The 20,852-nt window shown below is 42.1% G+C and overlaps 1 protein-coding gene across 1 annotated transcript in view; it reads left to right on the top strand.

The window, feature by feature from the left end:
* Positions 1–20,852, top strand: part of nr3c2 (nuclear receptor subfamily 3, group C, member 2) — a 78,999-nt gene that overhangs the window by 40,342 nt on the left and 17,805 nt on the right. The window contains exons 3-4 of the mRNA XM_061253189.1: positions 11,783–11,913; positions 18,853–18,969. Coding sequence (XP_061109173.1) covers positions 11,783–11,913; positions 18,853–18,969 — 248 coding nt within the window. The remainder of the gene's footprint in view (positions 1–11,782; positions 11,914–18,852; positions 18,970–20,852) is intronic.

The following is a 20,852-nucleotide window of genomic DNA, read 5'->3' as shown; positions in this document are numbered from 1 at the left end:
TTCACTCATTTTCATGATCGTTGAACTCGCCAGACTTGTTGAATTTAATTGCGAGGCAATGTTAAGAACAAATATCGATTTATTGAATTGGTGGAATCAAGGCCTGAGTAGAACTAGCAATCTATCTGTGTGACTTTTAAAAATGGAAAACTTATTGAAACCACTACCATTTGATTACCTGTCCTACTGTGTTGATAACACAGCCAGACTAAGCACCCCCCACTCCCCTGATACTGAAATCGCTACAGGGAGCACAGAAACTGCATGGAAAAATGTTCAAATGCTCAGTGTTGAATCAACTTTTACAAAAGCAGGCTATAGAAGTGCTGTTATGACTAGTTGCTTTTGACAGGTTGTTTCATCGTTATTAGAAAATAATGGGGAAAAAAGTGAGCAGATACTCATTGCTACAGTATGTCAGTATTGATTGTGGATTCATGCAAGATTTTCAGCACAGGGGTGTCAAATGTCTTCATTATTTACAGTAATATTGTATGCAGTTGGACACAAACTCAAATTTGTATAGCTACTATTCAGTAATAATTCACTTTGGATCCAGAAAGCCTAACACTTTTAACCATACAAAATGGTGGAGCAGAGTGGAAAGATAATGTCTCTCACACAAGATATGTAAATTGCATAAGTGACGTTCAAGTGATAGAAATTTGTATGAATATTTTAATTCAAGAATAGGACCATTAAATAATAAAGCAAGAATATGACCATTAAAACAAAGAATCACCTCATTTGCAAAGCAATTTCAGTATCCCTCAGTATTACCTCTGTAGTTGACGAGCGTTCCAAAGCGCACTTGTTGACACACAAGAGAAATGTGCGGGGAGATAGATAAGATACTAGGAAGTCCACTTCTTTGTTTTTGGCTCCTGATGTGTATATAATACATCTGGTTTATAATTTACTATCACTCACAAATCACTCGCACGCATCAACAGTCTGAATACAGCTGATTAACTGCTGCTGTCTATAGATGTTGTTGAGGCAGGGCTGCCCATGGTGACAGTCCACATAGCACATGTACAGTGTGCTGTGCTTAATGCTGTATACATACTGTATATTAATGTACAGTTACAGCATAGCACATAGCGCCAATTAAATTCCGGAGCTAATATATGACGTCCTCTATAAATGTCCACTTCATGCTGCAGAGGATGGCTTATAATGGGAGCGCATGGGTATGTCATGCAGTAGAAAGAGAACACTGCTCTCGGGTGCACTTTTCCGAAGAAGCTTCAGTAATCTTCTCCGTGTTTCGCGTGGAGAAGCAGGAGAGGACTCTACATGGCCTTCAGTGGTACATGAACGCACCAGTCCAGTTAATGCGAACAGATGTGCCTGCGCTCAACAGCAAACGATTAGAAAAGAGGGGTGCTGAACAACTGTGGCAAAATACTGAGACAACTAGGAATCCAAGAAAGACTTCCAGAGTGGACTAATTCAAATGAATCGAGTTGGAGCACGATTTCTTGGATTCTTTTATGTCCAATTTTTTGATTCATGACGATATCTTTTTCTGTCGTTGCCGGAAAAAGCAGGACGATTAAGGAAATGATGTGTCAAATGAAGTCAAAGGTTAATTAGGCTTGCGGTTTGGTGTGTGATGTCAGGCCAAGGCAGGATGTGGTGGGTCGCCAGGCCAGCACAGTAAACAGGTGTACCGGAACAGATGGCTCTTACCTCAGTGTAGCACATGCCCATATTCAAAATGCAAACTGTCCAATACTTTGGTGGTTTGCTGTACTGCCTGGGTTTGCTATGTTGTTAAAAAGAAAAGCTCTATATCACTCCTTTGTTCTTGCAAAACACATCACAGAACTACCATTGGTAATCATATTTAGCTTATTTTTATTGCATTGATGTGATGTTACATTGAAATAGTTATTCAAACACCAAACACTCTTCATTGGATTTGCATACTTATTCATGAAGTCCTATTTTTTTACGACTGTTATTTTAGGTTTCAAGTTGTAACACCTACTTGCACTCAGATGCCAAAGGCACCAAGGCGCATCCAGTGTACTTGTTCAGTCAACCATGCTATGATGTCATGGCATAAAATGGCAACTGTCAGGTGCTGCGGCGAGCCGGCTGTGTCTCTCAGCGTCCCTCCATCACCGCCCGTGCGGCGTTGGGTGCCCTTCCCCCTCCTTTCGCTGCCTGGCCTGTCACGTAGGCACGCCACCAGACCTGAAAATCTGGTTCACCTGTTTCCAGATGCCCGCCTCGATCGGGGTGGGAGAAGGATATCTGCGATTCTGCGATACTGTGTGGCGTCTGCCGCACGGAACAGGAAGCACACGCACGCGGGTCTGCCGACAGAGGAGCGTGCGGTCCCTCCTTCGCACAACACGCTGTGTTTACAGGCAAACACTAGATACACAGAAGGCCAGTTCTCTCCAAGGTTACCTAGAGTTGTGCGACAAAGAGAAAATGGTCGTCAGTTGAGTAGCTTATGCTATTGTTGCCAAACTTACCATTGTTGAAAATAGATTGAGAATAGATTTGTCATGAATAGATAGGAATCTGCCCTTTCGTTGGCTCAGTGTAGTTTCATAGTTTTATCCATCTAATCGATAGAAGTTGTGTTGACTGATGATAAACAGTACTATTGAAAATGGATTTGCCATATAAATATTGAATGCTGTGAGTGTTTAGTCAATCTTTATCAGTCTGACATTCAAGAACATAAGGTTACATAATGGCAAGAACAAGCCATTGAGGATGCTTGTCACTATACCTTGTGTTGACACTCAATGTGAAAGGTAGACAATCTACCATGCAGGGTCAAATACATAATTTGTTTTGGATTTAAATACTTTTCTGTGCTTGCCTGGTAAAATTGAGCCAACTAACAGGACCAGAAGGGATTAAGAGCATTTCATAGGTTCTAATAGACCAGAAGTCCAGTAAAGCATAGAAAAGTATTTGAATCCCAAAGAACTAACTATTTAACCCAGGTCTGATTTTATAGTTTTAAATACTGTTAGATATTGGCATAATCCTGATAACTGTTGGTCAATCATTTACTTTCATGAACAATTTATGAACCATGACACTATGTATTTCACAAGCTATAATCAAGATATGAGGTGTCCAAGGACATTTTAACAGATGATAACTAATAATAAAACAACTACATAAAGAGTATTGTTTCCTGTTTGAAACAACAGTTTACTTGCAGCTCATAAAAGCAATAATATATGTAATATGATCATTTATAAATAACTTATGTGCATGCATGATTCACTATTACTTTCAATTTCCATAGAAATTGGTTGTTTAACCCATGATGGGTGACACAGCTGAACAGCTGACGTCATCCTTTTCTGATACAGTTTATCTACTGTACTTTTATCAGACTGTATATGTATACAGTATTTATTTACAACAAGATCAATGTGCACTTACGTCTTCCCACAATCTGCATTTATACATATGACTAGATAAGGTATACACTCAGTGAGCACATTATTAGGCATTTATTAGACTTATTTTTTAAACTTATTAAGTCTTCTGCTGCTTTAGCCTATCCACTTAGCATTGTGTGTTCAGAGATGCTCCTCCGCATACCACTGTTGTCATGCTCAAACCACCCTCTCTGGCACCAACAATCATTCCACGGTCAAAGTCACTAAGATCACATTTCTTATGCATTATGCATTTGGCTGCTGCCACATGATTGGCTGACTATTTGCATTAACAAGCTGGTGTACAGGTCTACTAATAAATAATAAAGTCTAATAAAGTGATCCCTGAGTGTATATTGTACAAATATCTGAACATCCTTCTATTTTGTCACCAGTGCTGCAAAGTATTTCATATAATGGGGCACACATCATAAGCGTTATTTCGTGGCTGGTTTTTATCGATGGGAAAAGAGGGGAACCATTTTGACGGGGGACTGGCGGACACCTGTGGGGAGACTGTAACCCAAGGCTCGGCGAAAGGCGTGTGATTTATTGTTGACTCGGCCGCTTTGCAAACAACCCCTGGCGAGGGTCACCTTCACGTCTGAAACCCAAGGAAAACAATTCCCGCTCTGCACTGCGTCGACACCGGCCGCCAGGCTGGCCCTGCAAGGCCGCGTGCGCAGGGCTAGCGCTACGAGAGCTAGCGCTATGAGAGCCTGATAGCGGTTGCGTAACCCAGTTGTCTTTACCAATGTTTATTCCACCTTTAGCATTTCAGAGTTGTAAGAACATGTTACATAAGGACTCTGAACCACACTGGCAGCCAATTTCCGTTTTAGTGCTGCTTTTGTATGCAAAGGAGCGAGTGCGTATTCCAAAGTTTGTGTATTATTGCAAAATTGTTGGCCAAACATTGAGAATATCAAAGTCCCCACATGGAAAATGAAATGCATTTATATAACTGATGTGTGTTTCTCTGCATATTAATTCATTAGTATACTGTATATGAGAAGATGTTATTTATGAAGCTTCCCAACTACTGCCAGGCTTGGGCTTTGGTGTAGAAATAATTGAAGAGTAACTGGATCTGTTCCAGATGGATGGTGTGCATTCAGGTCAGCTTCCCAAAATGATGTTGAGTAGACAGAACACATAGAGCACACTTTAGCTTATGTACCAGACCCAATGGTACACAGTAGAACCTTCTACCCCCAAGTAGATTTCCCGAAGTATCCCAGGGCTCACAGTTACTGAGAATAGGTTTTTAAATACAACATTTCTGAGTAGATTTCTCATTGCTGTGGAAGATAAGGAACTGTAAGTAATTATAAATACTTACTTGTAATTGCCTGTATCTCCTGACAAAATTGTAAAGTGTTTGTCGGCACGCGTGTGTGTGAGAGGGAGAGAGAAGCCCATGTAATGAAACCTTTTACAGTGTAGTTGACACATTACCTTTGCAGCTTGCTGACAGTTACTCTCTGGCTGTCCACCCATTTTTCAACATCATGAGGGTGAAACTGACACGCACATTTTATTTTCCTGCTCTGTGTTTCAATCTGAGTGTCGCATTCAAACATTAATGTCTCTGTTTATATTACATGGTCTTTTTATAGTGGTTTACACTGCACACAGCCCCTATGACCGCACCTTGTCTCCAAAGATCCTGCACGTTTATGCTCAGCCTTTGGGTTTTATTATTTACACTGGGCTCCAGAATTATTGGCACCTGTGATAAATACAGTATGCACAAAAAATACTGTAAATAACGATATTACATATAGTCTTACCTTTTTATACTTATATTTTTAGACATTGCGATGGAATGAAACAAAGTAGTTCCTTTAGACTGAGATTAACTCAATTAAGTAAAATTCTATTTCACTTTGTTAGATTTTATTTGCAATAATTGTTAGGGACGGCAGTAATTTTGACTGTATATAGTTTTCCTATACTGTATGTTTGAACATGACATGTTAATTATTATCTGTGTTGTTTGTTATGTGCAGTCTTTTTTCTTCATAGGGTGCCAATAATCTCACTGTATCAGAAAAACTAAAGTAAACACAAGTAGAAGAAGAAATGAGCTGAAATGTAAATATTTATTTTGCGTGTAAACATACTGCACATGCTTTTATTGACTTGACGTTAGTTTTTTTTTTAGCTAAACAGATGCATGGGTGCACTGTATCTGCTCAACCAAAGCCATTATGAAAAGGCCAGTTTCTTTCATCTGAGCTGAATATCTATTATTCATGAAGCTAAAAAATTGCAATTCTCTTTTGTTGCATACATAATGAATGTAAAATTGGGTGTAGGACAAATTATGGTATTGTGTAAGGAATTCCACAAGGACAGTCTTGACATAGCTGGATCATGCCTTTGCAAAATGTAGGTTGGCACCCATCTGTAAGTAGACAGTGACTCTAAGCTATCTTACATGTTTTTTTATTGGTTATTGTATGCTACAATATCTCTGAACTCAACCGAGATGCAGAATAAAGACTTTTATTCTGACAATTATTGTCAGTAAGTCAAAATGTATTGCACATAGTATGCTCAAGAAAACACCAAGCATTTTTCAGCTAAAACCTCATACAAAAAAAGTAATAACACCTATTCATGCATGTAGACCAAAGGAATGGTAAGTGTCAGTTAATGCATGCAATTTTATGGACGTATGTATTGGACGTATTTAAAAGGTGCACGCCTACCCTTTTATAGAGTTAATTTAGACTTCCTGAGGGCATACCACAAGTAGCTCATAGGGGATTTGAACCTCTGACCCAAGATTATCAGAGTCCAACTGCTTTATCTGCTCCTTCGCTTACCCGTGCATTATGTTAAACCCCAGTTATCCCTTAAATGGAGGCTTCCGTAGTTTTGTGGTTATTATTTCAGGGGACCCGTGCACCTGCTGTTCCTTCTTTTCTCATGCTGCTTTTAAAGATGGGATAATGCCAAGCTGAGGATTCGTACATTAATCCCATCCGGTGTGTTTTTAGGCTTCCGCTTCCATACAAACTTTCCCAACTTTTCCCTGGAGTTCAGTTGACCTCTGCAACTCAGCCATTTTCTCTGTATTTCAAGCACTTTTGGCTTAAGAGGTCTGGGAACAAAACCAGGCCAAAATCAGCAACGTTTACTGTACATTTAAGTAGCAAACAGGAATCTTAAGAGCTGATCTCAGAACAGCGCTCAGTTGGAGGGGTACTCCTGCTTTTTGTTATCACATTGCCAACAATGCTGTTCTGAGTCAGCATTTTTATGACATAGGGGAAGTATTTGGAGTATGAATAGTTGTTGCATATGTTTCTACTTTATGAAATATGGTCTTTGTGGCATGTTCACTGAATCATCTTCAACACAAAAATCTGTTAATCCACAGTTTCACTCACAATGGAACCCTTTGATTCCATACAAGAACCCATCTAGTTCAAGGGATCTTCTTCATTTTGTCAGGCATAATGATTATCTGATTGGGAGCTCTCACACTTCACACCTACATATAGTATGATAGAGGGCTCCATAAATAACTAAAAAGGAGCCAAATAACCCTTCTCCTTCCAAAAGGAATTGTGGCAATCATTTCTGAAGTAGTATTTATTATACCAGTTGCATATTTCTTTTTAGTTGTTAGGGGCATGTTTGCATTGCAGTGCAGAACAAATCATGACTCAAAACAATATGGTGTCCAAGTGAAAAATGTGGGTTGCCTATTCTGGTTTTAGAGGGGCATTACATTGACAGAAGACTCCAGAGCTGTTGGTTAATTGGCTGTACAGAAGCTTAGCTTGACTACTGTACTGTGCCCCCTAAACAAACAGAATTATTTTTTGTTGAACTGGACGGAGAGATAAATAGCAGACAGACTTGTTTCAGTGTAATGCAGTAAATGCCCTGAACCTGGTTGATGGAAGTGATGGCTAAACAAGTTTGTCTTCTTAACCTCTTTCTGACAGTGCTGAAAGATTCTTAAGTCTAAGAATCTAAGCTCCTTCTTCTGACAGTGATTGACTGTCAAAAGGTCAAGGCGCATCAGTGAGCTTTTAAAGCTTTCACATGTGAAAAGAAAACAAATTTTGTGGCTAGTCTTGCTAATTAACATTACATTATTGGCATTTGGCAGACGCTCTCATCCAGAGCGACGTACAGTTGATTAGACTAAGCTGGAGACAATCCTCCCCTGGAGCAATGCAGGGTTAAGGGCCTCGCTCAAGGGCCCAACGGCTGTGCGGATCTTATTGTGGTTACACCGGGATTAGAACCACCGACCATGCGTATCCCAGTCATTTACCTTAACCACTACACTACGCTACGCCCCTGTGGTGCAGAATCCTGAGTGTGCTGGGTAGAGAGGGTTGCTTTGGGTTGGGTTGTCCACATCTCATCACGCGAGGCTGAAACCCCTGGTCTTTGCACATGAGATATGGAATGCATACTGTAAACGGGGTGGCTGGAAGGACAGTGTGTGTATCTCGGGAAATTTCGGTGCATGGCACTGCTCGAAGGCAGGCCTACATGCACATTATTGATGGCAATTAGTAAAACATGTTTTTTATCTAAATGACATTCCCAATGATGCTAAACCAAAAGCTCAGAATGACAAACAGATCAATACACTGATTAATAATATAAATGTGGAAACTTGTGTATCTTCCGTCTTTTCCACTTTCATGTTTATTGATTGCCAAATGTAGCCTGCTCCTTCCGGATACTAATTGCGACATTTGTTTCCTGTGGTGTATTTTTACCTTTACTTTTATCGAAACAGTTTCTGCTCTTTGGTTTTTATTATTCTACACTTCTTGCTGGTGCTATTTTATTCATTTTAGCATGTCTCCCTGCGTGCGCCACCATCGAAAGGGCAGTCTGTTAGTCACCACTCATGGACCGCGTCGGATAGTTGGCTGGACTTGCGTAGCGCCAGATGGAAGCACGACACTAATGCCGTGTCTGGCTTTAGCATTATGAGCCTGGGATCGTCGCAATGCACAGCAATTTCGTGAACAAGCTGTCTCCCTCTGAACAGAATTGAGCTGTGCGCAAATGACAAATGCGAATGCAAATGACGCTTGAGGGGTAAGTCATTTTATGGCAAAAATGTAAAAGCAGATTTATAGGCCTCCTTCATCCAGCCCCATAGAAAAATGTGTTTACTATGTGACAATGAATAGGACCTAGTTCTTCGGCATGGGACAGGTGTTTGCTTATTGCTTGTCCACTTCTTCATTTTCTTACTGTACACATTGACCCCTGGCTGTGCAGTCCATGGCATTGGAACATGAACGTTGACCCACTTAGCCCACTGTGTGAGAAGTCACCCTGTCTGCAGCACAGAATGCATGAAATGGCAATTTCTAAACATAGCCTTTATACATTTGTGTTAAATGGGTCTTGTCGAAGCAAGCTGGTGGCGAGCAGGGCTTCAATCAACAGGCAGGCTAGTCGGCGGAGAGAGCGAGAGCGAAATGCTAATCGCACGTCACTGCTGGAAACGACGGTTCACAGGAGACTTATAATAGCAGACAAATTGAATGTGTGTGTAGTTGGACGCAACAGAATTAGATCAGATCTGATTGTATTTGAAGTGCTGTTATTTCAGAAGGCTTCCAGGATTTAAAACGGGGAACGTGCCTCTCGGAGTAGACAGTTTGTGTAATGAGGATTATGAAGAGAATTTGAAACGGACCATCAGCCTGTGGTATTGATTGAAAAGTGTGTGTGTACAACTCCACGGTAATGAATATTGGCACTGCCTCTAAAGAATAATGAGCAATGAGGAGACAAATTACCAAATATATATACATTATTTTCGTTCGGTTTTTACATTATATACTGATATTTGGAGTTGTTCCATGGAGCAGAATTACTTGTGTTAGCCTGTTAATTGCACTGAGTAAAACACAAATGCCCCCAAATATGGAACACAGACTAAAAAGAGCTGTTTCAGGTTTTACTCTGTGTAGCTATCTGGCTAACTGGCTATCTGGCTAACTGAAAATTGCAATAATCGTGCTTCGTGGAATGACCCTCAAGTGAAATTAATGTAATGGCAACATCACAAGTAGGAAGGCCACTTAAAATGCTCATTGTCCTGTTTGTAATACTGCTACATAAAAACAAAAAAACGTTAAACATAATTTTTTTTTGTGGTATATTGACTTTTCAGTATCAAAAGGCTTACATTGTTCTGTATTCACTTAAATTGAGTAAATTGAGAAAGTATGACAGTATACCGCACTGTGGAGTGGAATGCCATGTCTTGTCATGGCAGCAGAGTTGGAGAAAATCTAAACAGTGACATTTCACTGGGCCTTCTTCAGCAACACCTTCCATGGTCATCTCCTCCTACCCACTGTGATGACTCATCTACTGTAGCAGGAGTGAAGCCAGGCTGTCTCTGGCACCAATGTAGGTTAATTACCTCATGCTGGGGGCTATGCCATGGCTTCAGATAAACAGTCACATGTGTGCCAAGCCCTGTTTCCATAAAGATAAATGAATCTCAACGTTTGCTCAGTTACAATACGGGGGTCGGCGAGTTCCCGCGTCACTAATCCTACGATAATATCGCACTTAACAAACATCATTTCGATGTTTTGTCACATTCGGTTGCCATGGACGATTACATTAAATACCACCCATTTCTCTCCATCATGTGAATGTCACAGTATACACACTAAGTTTAGTTGTATGTGATTGATGAAATACGCTGTTGTTTTTGTTTTGCAGAAGCAGATAGTTCCCCTTACTGTACTGTTATTACACTTTCGGAAAAGTTCGGAAAAGCTAATCGAGCATTACTGGGGTTATGAACGGGTTATTAATCAAACCATTTTTAAAACCTCATTTAAAGCCTCCCAATTTATTCTCATGAACCGTGAATCTAATACATTAATTTATATGAATTCTGAACATTGGTAATTTGCTGAGCTCTGATTTAGTCCACATAGATACACAGCTGTATCAGTTTTCAATACTGTTGTGTTAAAGTTGCATCAACTCTGAGAAGGCAGACCAGCTACTGGTGGCTAATTGTCCCCATTTCATTCAGAAAGTAAGCAGTTTAGCTGTGTTTTAGTGTTTCCTAAATTAACTTATCTTAGAAATGTCAGTTAAATCAATTGCACCTATAAATTGTGCCCAAGTTTGCATTTGCAGTGGTAAAATAAATCACCCTAGTTGCAAAGCAACAATCATTACTGCTTTTCCATCGTTAGGCCTTTTTTTTCCTACACGGTCGATAACACCTATTGGTTTTTCTTTTATTAGTAATTAAAGTGATTTTATGGTTGGGGACAGGGACGTGGGAATGGAACATAGTAATAATGTGCATTTGAAAGGACTGTCTGAACGCCTTTTGAAAAGGTCACATCTGTTTTATTAATGATTGACCTTGTGTAAGTCGCCCTGAAACTATGTCAGGTTTCATTCTGATTTCTGATGAGTCGGCTGATCTATTTTTGTGCATGGTTCATTTTATATTGTTGATGTCTCATTTGGAGGGCATGTCATGCAAAGGATCTCTCTCTCCCTCTCTGTCTATTTCATTTTACCTCATATCTCTCTCTGTGTCTCTGCCTCCCTCTCTCTCTCCCCCTCCCCCCCTTTCTCTCTCTTCCTTTCACTGTCTCTGTCTCTGTCTCTGTCTCTCCTATCAGCGCAGAGGTGGGTGCTAAGAGGCTTTTGTGGTTTACAGCAAGGGCACAGTCCCTGAATAAACCTTTGACATTCTGCATATCTGACATACATCTGAATTCATGTACAATTTAGAGTCTTTCAAATGTTGCAGGTCACCTGAGGTAACCCCTCTGGCCACACATGTACACAGACACACACACTCTCACACACACACACGCACGCACACATGCTGGAGTTACTAGCGTTCGTTCCACCCACGCACATAGATACAGTACATTTGTTTAAATTAAAATGAAAAACAGTACAGTTTTTTTGTCATCCCTACACATCAAAAAGGTCCCTTAGTGTTTAACACCCAAAAGAGCAAACAGTGAAAGTGCCTGAATTCTTCTCACAATGTTGCTCCTCAGCCACAAGATTTGTTTTAATTTTTTTTTTTTTTTTTGTTATGAACAGTTTCACCCACCCCCACACTCTGCTACTTTTCTCCCTCTGTCTCTTCTCTTCCTCCCGCCTTATCTGCCTCTCCTCCCTCATGCCTCCAGCACAGCCCCCTGGAATTGGGGTCTCTTCAAAATGAAGTAGTGTACACACAGAATTTGTGTTGTTGTTGCTAGAATTCAGTCCAAATAAAACTCTTATTGTTTTACTCCTTAAAATATGGCAGTAAAGAAATATGTGAAACTTATGTGATTTTCTTTCTTTCCCAGCTCGATTCGAAACTCATCGACTTCATCTTCGGCCAAAGTGTGTCTGGTGTGCGGGGACGAGGCTTCGGGATGTCACTACGGAGTGGTTACTTGTGGCAGCTGTAAGGTGTTCTTCAAGAGAGCCATCGAAGGTACAGTCCGGTTTACTGAAGAGAAAGAGCTGGGTCTGTTGTTGAATGTGTAGTGAGATACATTCACAGACAAGATGGAAGCTGTATGATAGGCTTTTACACACCGCACTGTGTGAACTTGTGAACGTGTGAACGTGTGCTGCTTTTAATTTAATGTCTTATTTTTGGGCCAGGCGGCACGGATGGTGCAGTGGGTAGCACTGCCGCCTCACAGCAAGGAGCTCCTGGGTTCGAATCCCGGTCACCCTCATTAATGTGCATGCAGCCACAGAGCAGTCCATAGTGTAGTCTTTTCAGATGATAAGAGTGGTCTGCTCTGACTATTACTGAAAGGGAGGGCTCAAAGCGAAGATGCTACTGTCATTACGAACTTTGAGCCAAAATGAGGATGCCCCTTTCACCTTTCAATAGAACCTTTCAGTAGAAGTTAGCTTGACATGAAGCTGTTTGATGGTGGAGTTTGTCCCATTACATTACTGTGTCCTTGCCACCCTCTCTTGCTGCCTGTTGACGTCATTTTCGGTAGTCTCACTCAAGTCCTTTAGTCAATGTGGGATTTAGTGGAAGGAAACGGTGGGTTTTGATGCTTCCAGTTTCACCCAAATTTCAGTTATTTCTGATTAGCATTTCTGTCACCAGTCATTACGAAACACTTGAAGGCTTACTGTATGTATATGGGTGTGTTTGATGCCCTAACATGGAAGATGAAACGTATTACTCAGAGCGATGCAAGTTTTCTCCACTGATATACAAGCTGGCACAACATGCAGTTTAACAGTGGACGCATAGTTTATCGAGAAACATTAAGCCATGGTGTGACGTCTAGCAAACTGTGTACAACAACACTATCAGACAAAGCAGTCACCCCACCTTTTTAACACCGTTTGTCTCATTCAATAACAGATTCCCCTCTCTTTCATAATCTGCTTTTCTGCTGTCTGAAATCAATTCAGGTGAAATTGTTTCTGTGGATCCACCTCTAGGGAGCTCTCAATGAAATTAACACAACAAGCTCTTCATGGTGGTTCCTTAACACAAAAAAGGGAAATACGTTTTCAACCGTATCTTTGAATTTATTACGAGACAGTAATGAAAAACAACAGCCTCTACAGTACTTGATTAAACATCTACAGTTCTTGATTAAACAGTGCTTTATGTAATGTGGAAAAAACAGAAAAGGCAATTCTTATCTGATTGATTTTATTATGCTCGACCCTCTTAAACTGAAATGTGTCTTATCGGTCAAAATAACCAGATGATTACAGAATAGCCATTCTTTCATGCACACACGCACACAGGCACACACACACGCAGACACAGCAGATTTCGACTTCGTACAGTACGCTGAAAAGACCGCTCAGAGGATTTCTGTCGGTCTTCAGATCAAGACCAAATTCCAGAGCCTTTTCCATGTCATCTGAACCGTTACAAGAGCTGTTGCGACCCCCGCGTCGCATCGACAAGAGCGTTTCATGTGCGGACGCGTGCTTGTTTCACCAACAACCGCCGTAATAGACCCACGTTTTGAGAAGCATCACTCCTGGCGAAACCTATTCATATTCTGCAGGTTGTACAGTAGCGATGATTTCTGCCTGGTGCGTTACCTCAGCTAACCCTGGCGCAGTAGAGAGGGAGGGGGAGGGAAAGGGAGGAGTGATGGAGAATGAGATTTGAGATTTCTGTTTTTTATGTCACTCAGAGGGGGTGTGGACATTGGCCATTCAGAGCGGATAGTGAGGGCAGGGTGATTCAGCCGGCCAGGAAACCAAGCAGGATATTTTGGTTAAACCTCTGATAATGTCATTTTGGGTGAAGCGTTCATGATTTTTATGAGGCGGTAGAAGGATTAGTGTCAGGGAGCACAGGAGTATATTTCATTCACTGATTTCTTTCCCAAAAAATGGCCACTTCCAAATGCCATGCATAGAGTTAGCGACAAAGGAGTCTATGCTGTGTGAGTTTGAGAAGTTTTCGAGTCTTTTGAGATATGTCTTCTCTGTAAGGGGTTGTTCATATATATTTATATATTGCTTATTAGCAGCCAGAATGTGGTTCAGTGACTATTGTGTGTTTATAAGCTTCTGTAATTCTTTTGATCAGCATGCTCAGATATTGATCAGAATGGACTTTGAAGATTGCAAGTAATGTTTTTGGGTTTATACAGTGGTTGAACAGCAATAATAGGTTTACTTGCTTACAGATTATATACAGATATACAGTAAGAGGTAGATTATTTTGCAAAATGATGTACTGGGGCTCTAAGGAGTGTTGTGATTAGTTACAGTAAGTTGGTTTTTAAATATTTGGAACTGGATTGGGGAATTGACTACAGAGAGTTCTGCTTTTAAATGCGTTGAGTCAGCCACAAGATCCACAGAAGTGTGTATGATTCCCTGTCTCAGTGTTAAAAGTGTTAAAATTCTCCTCTGGAAGACTGAGACGAGTCTGCAAAAACACTACCAAGGATACTGTACAGCTGGGAGTTCATACATCTCTTCATTTTTGTTTGTGTAGTTCTCTCAGGGGAAATAAGTCATTTTTGGTTGCCACAGATGTACTGTAGACTTGTGCTGTGTTGCTCGGTTAGACAGAATATCAACTCCTGTGGAATGGATGTAGAAGCAAGAAGTAGTAACTCTAAAAAGTATATTTACATTCCTTTGTGGAAAATATGAATTGATTGATTGTTCAAAGTAGAGACTGCTTCCCTGTTTTGCAAGAGCCCAGGCAGAAGTAACAAAGATTCATTGACTCAATATGGGAAACTTGAACACAATAAATGCATTCTAGCCGTATTCGGTCCCGGTTATTAGATTGGAAGTAGCAGCTTGCAACCCCACCATTGGCCAAATGGGCATGGCACCTCTGTCCAATCACAGTTTTACTCTTGAGCAAAGGATTTAATCTCAGCTGCTGGCATCAAGCAAACAGCAACGACAGCAATGTGAAGACAAATGTGATATTTGCAGTTACATTAGACTTTCACTTCTGCTCCCATACCCCTTATAATACAAAGCTTAGGTACTGACTATTTCTTGTTTGAATTCCCCTCTATACATAGTCTGATATTACACTTCAAGTATTCATTTATTGTCGACAGAAATGTATTTACTGGGATACAAGTTTGCAAGTGAAGCCTTCAGAGTCCTTTCTACAGCTTGAAAATGTGCGCTAACCAGGCAATGGATATGATATACAAACATGAATTTACAAACATGAATTTAGGGAATTAATTTAACACTATACAGAAATACAAGAACATTGCATGATGTCGGTTTAAGTAATCTCAGTCCAGGTTACTTAGAGACTCGTCTTTGATGCCGGTTATCGAAAGCGTGGCACATCATTGGGATCAAGTGTATTTACTGTCTCTTATCCCATGACTTAATGGTTGGACCAAAAAATTGGCTTACGGGCCTACAGTGTAATTGTCCGGGCCAATCCAGCGACTGCGCTTTGCCAAGCTGCCTGGTTCCGAATGCGGCGGAGACAGACTCTGAGCAGTTAAACAGCTCTTTGAGTGCCTTGGCCACGGGCAGCCATTCTCGGACAAAGCTAAGACTGTTCTCGCACAAGCTGCGTGCGTCTGTATGTAAAGTGGAATGAATTTCCCACGTCTTACCTCATTCTCGCGAGTGAAAAGGATACATTCAGCGCCTCGCTGTTGCTATATTTTCGCACTTTCGCTCCCGATTCTACCGGGCCTACTATCTCAGCTATGCTGTGTGTGTTATCATGTTTCCATGTTAATCAATACACATCAGCGCTGTCCTGTTGCGACCGGGGCAGCGGCCATTTTTACCATATCAGCAGTCCCTTTCGGGAGGCGGCGTGTTTGTAACCGGAGGTTTCAGTTTTAAATTCTGGATATCACTCCCCCTGCCCTTGTGAAAGGTCACTGTCCCTAGTTACTTACGTAACCGGGGCACTTTTTTAAAAGGGGTAATGCGTAAGGCTGTGATCTGAGGGAGACAAGCAGGAAAAGGGCATGCCCTGCGCACATGAATAATGTACTGTCATCAATACCCTACAATGACAGGAAATGTCCAATTATCAAGTTTCTCCGAGGTGACTGTTGAAAAAGCCTGACCTTAATTCACTCTGTCCTGAAATGGCCCTCTCGCCCCCAACACTGATATTTTTTATCTGTCATCTTTTCCATCTCCTGGATGATAACGTCTGAAAGTCTGGTATTGAATACACCGCTACACAGAGTGGGTGTTGTCTTGTGTTGCCTTCAGTACGTGCTTTTCATTCACAGGGCATTTGCAAAAACTTTTCACGCAGACTAGTTGTCATTAACGCTGGATCGGGGGCGAGGGCTAACTCGGATTTAAAAACCTTGAAGTGTCGCTAGAGGCGGTTTTCTTTTCGGCTGAATGTTAGTTGTAAAACGAAAGTGCCATTTCCCAAATGAATTGGATTAATTAGGTCATTTATAAATGTCACAGTGTGTTTAGCGATGTACCCGAATTACGTGGATTGCTGGCTGCTTGGTCTTTTCTAATAAACACCAGGCTCATGTACGTATCGATGTGGTGGATTGTGAGGTAGGTGGGAAACTTGGGAGAACCACTCCTCTGGAGCGGGCTACGGTTTCTTAAAGAGACGGGACAAGGATAAATATCCGTATTAATTATATTTAATTCAGCAGACATGGTACGGAAATTCTGGGGCGATGTCAATAACCAATGTTTGTATACATTGCAAGCCGTATACAGTTGTAGTTTGGAATTGTGGTCAGTGGGATAGCAAGATTGAAGTTAAATTCCTAGGTGGTGTTTAAGTAACACTGTTTTTGTACACTCAATCCACTGGCTTCACATCGATTGCTTCATTTGTATCCTTCTCTATAAATGGATGATTTGTCAAGTGTGAGCTGTACTGTGTATACATGGTGCCTAGGGCAGAAGTGTCTGCTAACATAGTAAGTTATTAGTAGAGTAGGGAAGGAGACCAGCCGCTGACGGTAGTGATCCACCAGATTCCAGACGAGAGGAATTCACTGTAAATATGGCAGCCAGCAGCGGAACGCTGCCAGGAAGACTGCCTGCATCTGAGCTGAAGAGGAAGCTGTTCGGTCGCTCATTGGAGGGGGGAGTTCTGTGGCGCTTCCTGATTGGGCAGCGCAGGGTCCTCGCAGGCTCGGGCAGAGGACGATGATGAGACAGAACTGGAATGGAGATCTTCAGGAGGCTCGCTGCGTTCACCCGTTTGATCATGAGCGGGAAGCACGAGAGAGGGAGGGAAGGTTGAGGAACGGAGAGAGAGATCAAAGTGCAAGTCTGTTTTTTAATATTATGGTGTGTTACAGTGTTACAGTGTTACACTGTGGAATGTATTTGTGAAACACAGAGTGAGCGTAACACCCCGGAATGCGGTCACATTCTTGTATGACGGATTAAAGAACAAAGTCTTTCATCTAGCCGCTAAAACAGACTTTGTTTTTTTCCACTATACCCTTTGCCGCTCAACCCCCCAGAATGCACTGCGTCGTGAAGTTACCACACTGCTGCTCAACGGTTTTAATCTCTGCTGGAGCCAGAGTTCGCTTCCTCATTAGTAGAAATGTATCAGTCACACCCACCAATAAATTCAGGTACGCTTGACATTTCTTAAGAACAGGAAGGGGGTGAAAGCGTTCTGTATCTTATCTCCTCTCGTACTGTACATGAGACCGAGATAAACACATCCCTAGGAAACCAAATACACGCTAAGCCCACCCCCTTCAAAAAAAGAAAAAAAAGAAGTTGGAAGTCAGATACAAGCGAGTTTGATGGCCCCCGTCAAGCCCGCGATTGACGCTGGCAATGTTTAACCAGGTTTAGGGGCACGGGTAGCGCCCGCACAGACGGGGGGAGGGGGAGTTATTAAACGGTGACTTTTACTCCGGCCGGAGCCGCGCAGGGCATCGTCCGTCTTCCTCCGCGGCCCGTTTATTGTTTTTCGGAGCGGGAGAAACAGGCTTATGTAAGGGTCATGTGACTGGGCTGCAGCTGCCGCCGCTGCTCCCGCGGCTTCTCCCCGGCTCTTGGCAGCGGCCGGGCGGGCGCGGCACATTTCTTCTGCCCCGGCGCCTCCTCCTCCTCCTCCTTCCGCCTCCTCCTCTTTCGAGGCATCGTCCGCTCCCGTCAGCGTATCAAAAAAATAAAAGAAAAAGGGGAAATTAGCTAATCGCTGCGCTCCTGTTCTCTGAGGATCGCGCGTGTGATGGAGTGAGAGAGAAAACGAACGAGTGCTCTGCCTCCCGGAGCGGAGGGAGACGGGCCGGAGTGGGGGGGGGGGGGGGGAGGAGGAGGGGGAGGAGGCGTGGGTGTGTTGCTAACAACTCGTGTGGAACTGCAGGAGTCAAACAGGCCTGGGCGGAGAGAAGCATTACTGCTAACGCACCAGGATGGAGGAGGGGTCCAATGATTCTCAGGCTGTTAAAATCACTGTCCAACTGACTCTTTTAATCCAGCGGTGTGTCATGAGTTTATAAGCCTGGTTAATGTTTTCATTTCGGTCTCAGACTGTAGCTATGCAACATCTCGGTAGATCATAACTTACAAATATGTGTGGTACAGTAATAAAGCTCCAGCACACGGTTCCTACTGTTCCTGATTCATTCCAGTGCAGCCATATATCACACAAGGCTATTTTCAGCGGTGCCACGGTTATGATTTATATACATGATGAAGATGCATATTTTAATGTGTATTTAAGCTTAAGGAGTGTATTTTCTTGCAGTTGGTGATATATTTTTCTGGTAACCATAATAAAAAGTAAGCATAAATATTAACAGTAATTTGTTAAACTGAGTATGAGTACTGTGCTGTGGTCTTGTGTTGTTTTCAGAGACTCGAGGCCATATGTTTCATGTTCAGTGTTTTTTTGTTTTGTTGCTAATGTCGTTTAGCTATCATGAGAAACCAGTGACCCCCTGTTGTCCTTTTACAGGTCAGCACAACTACCTGTGTGCCGGACGGAATGACTGCATCATCGACAAGATCCGGAGGAAAAACTGCCCGGCATGTCGGGTGCGGAAATGCCTGCAGGCCGGGATGAATCTGGGAGGTAAGGCCTGGAAAACGGGAATTCTTTATGACAGGGCAACCCAGTCCCGTTCCTGGAGAACCTGTAGGGGTTTTCATTTCAACCCTAATTAGGCACGCCTGGGTACTAATTAGCAGCTCAATGAGATCTCTAGCTCCCTGTTCCTCAAGGGCTGGTTTTCCACCCTCCCTTTACCTGGGAGTCAGGTGTGAAGACAGTCTGGCCAATCAGTAGCAGTAATTGTTCAGTTTATTACCTGGGAGGAGTGAAAACCAGGGCCAGATTTGAGTATGGAAACCTACAGGATGGTAGACCTCCAGGAACAGGGTTGGCAGCCCTGCTCTATAACATGAGAAGAGACGTGTATTTGTGGAGACGGCTTCAAGTCATGTCATTACTCTGTGTTAGCATGGCATTGAAATGCCTCCCGGAGTTATACTTGGAATTGCGTTACTAGGGCCAGTGGTACCATAGCGATTTGGGAGCAGGACTTGTAACCTGAAGTTTACAACTTTACAATTTATTGAGGAGGTGGGGGGGGGGGGTGTTGAGAGAGGAGAGGGGGCAGGGGGCAACTGCTTTTTAACCTTGAGGAAGGAGTATGTAACCCAACATACTGCAGTAAATACCCAGCTATATTCAGTCTATAAGTAACACTGTATGCAAGTTGTGTAGTAAACCGTTGAAAAGAGGCTATGGCCAACTATTATAAATTATGAAGTCAAGTTACATACTGTAGAGTGTATGGTGATTTTTATATTTTTATGGTTTGGAATGTGTATTATTGGACAAATCGGGCAGATTATTCTCACCACTGATGACAGTGCAAACTTTGGCCAATGACCTTTAACTAAGATGATGTTTAATGGTTTGTTACAGCATATCCAACCAATTACCTTCAGTATATCTTCAGGGAGTAACCTTCGGTGTCCTTTAAAGAACAGAACGGATGGAGAAATGCGTGGTTCAGGGGAGAAACAGCTGCACATTGAGTCGACGGGTCTATGAACGTGGCGCTTTATTCGATTGTGTGTTAGGACGGGGCCTCTCGTAACAGTAGAGAGGAGAGAGGACCGTGCCAAAGCGGTCGTGTGTTTAGTTTATCAGACGCTCCTGTTCTGACTTTGGTTTGACCGAGGCGGCCGCGCGTGTCTTAACTGCAGCCAGCTCTCGCTGCAGAACAGCTTTTTCCGCTGGAGATTCTGACTGTGGATACGAGGCCGTTTACTCGGCACTGGAGACTGTGTTTTAGTCCAGAACTGGGATGGTTGGTCTGTGAAAGGAAACAGCTTAGAGGAAGGTAGCCTGCTTATGTAACACACAGCGCTTAAGAATTTCTCTCTTCTAGAAGCAGGAAATATCTCTGATACTTATTACAGTTTATCATTCTAAGAAGTGTATATGTACATATACAGAGCATTATGGAGTTCTACTAAATAACCATTTTCTTTAGCATTTTGCTGTTGAACATATTTAACACTATAAAGGGTAAATACCATCTTGGTTGAATAACTAAATAGGGATTCTTTAAAGCTGACTTATCAAATATGACTGCAGACATAGTCATAAAACTCATTTTAAAAAAGGTGCAGCACTGTTGCTTCATAAAAAGCGAAATATTTCTGACAGCAGATGTTTTTCTGTTGAAAGGGGAAAAAGTGAAATAACTGATAACTGATCTTAATCTGAGACAGGCATGTTGGATGGTTTTTGGTCTCCGTGGAAAGCTGTGTATTGAGAATTAATTCAAAGGAAAAGCAAGATCGGAGCAGAAAGAATGTTTCTGGAAATGTATTGGAAAACATCAGTGAGGTTTCTGTGAGTTTGATGCGTCAGCGTCTCTGTGCCAGCTCAGTCCTCTGACCGACCTGACAAAACAAATGTCAGGTTTGTACTGCAACATT

This window comes from Conger conger, chromosome 8, assembly GCF_963514075.1.
Source record: "Conger conger chromosome 8, fConCon1.1, whole genome shotgun sequence".
Lineage (NCBI taxonomy): Eukaryota > Metazoa > Chordata > Actinopteri > Anguilliformes > Congridae > Conger > Conger conger.
The sequence above is the reverse complement of the archived record's forward strand: the minus strand, read 5'-3'. Positions and strand labels throughout refer to the sequence as shown.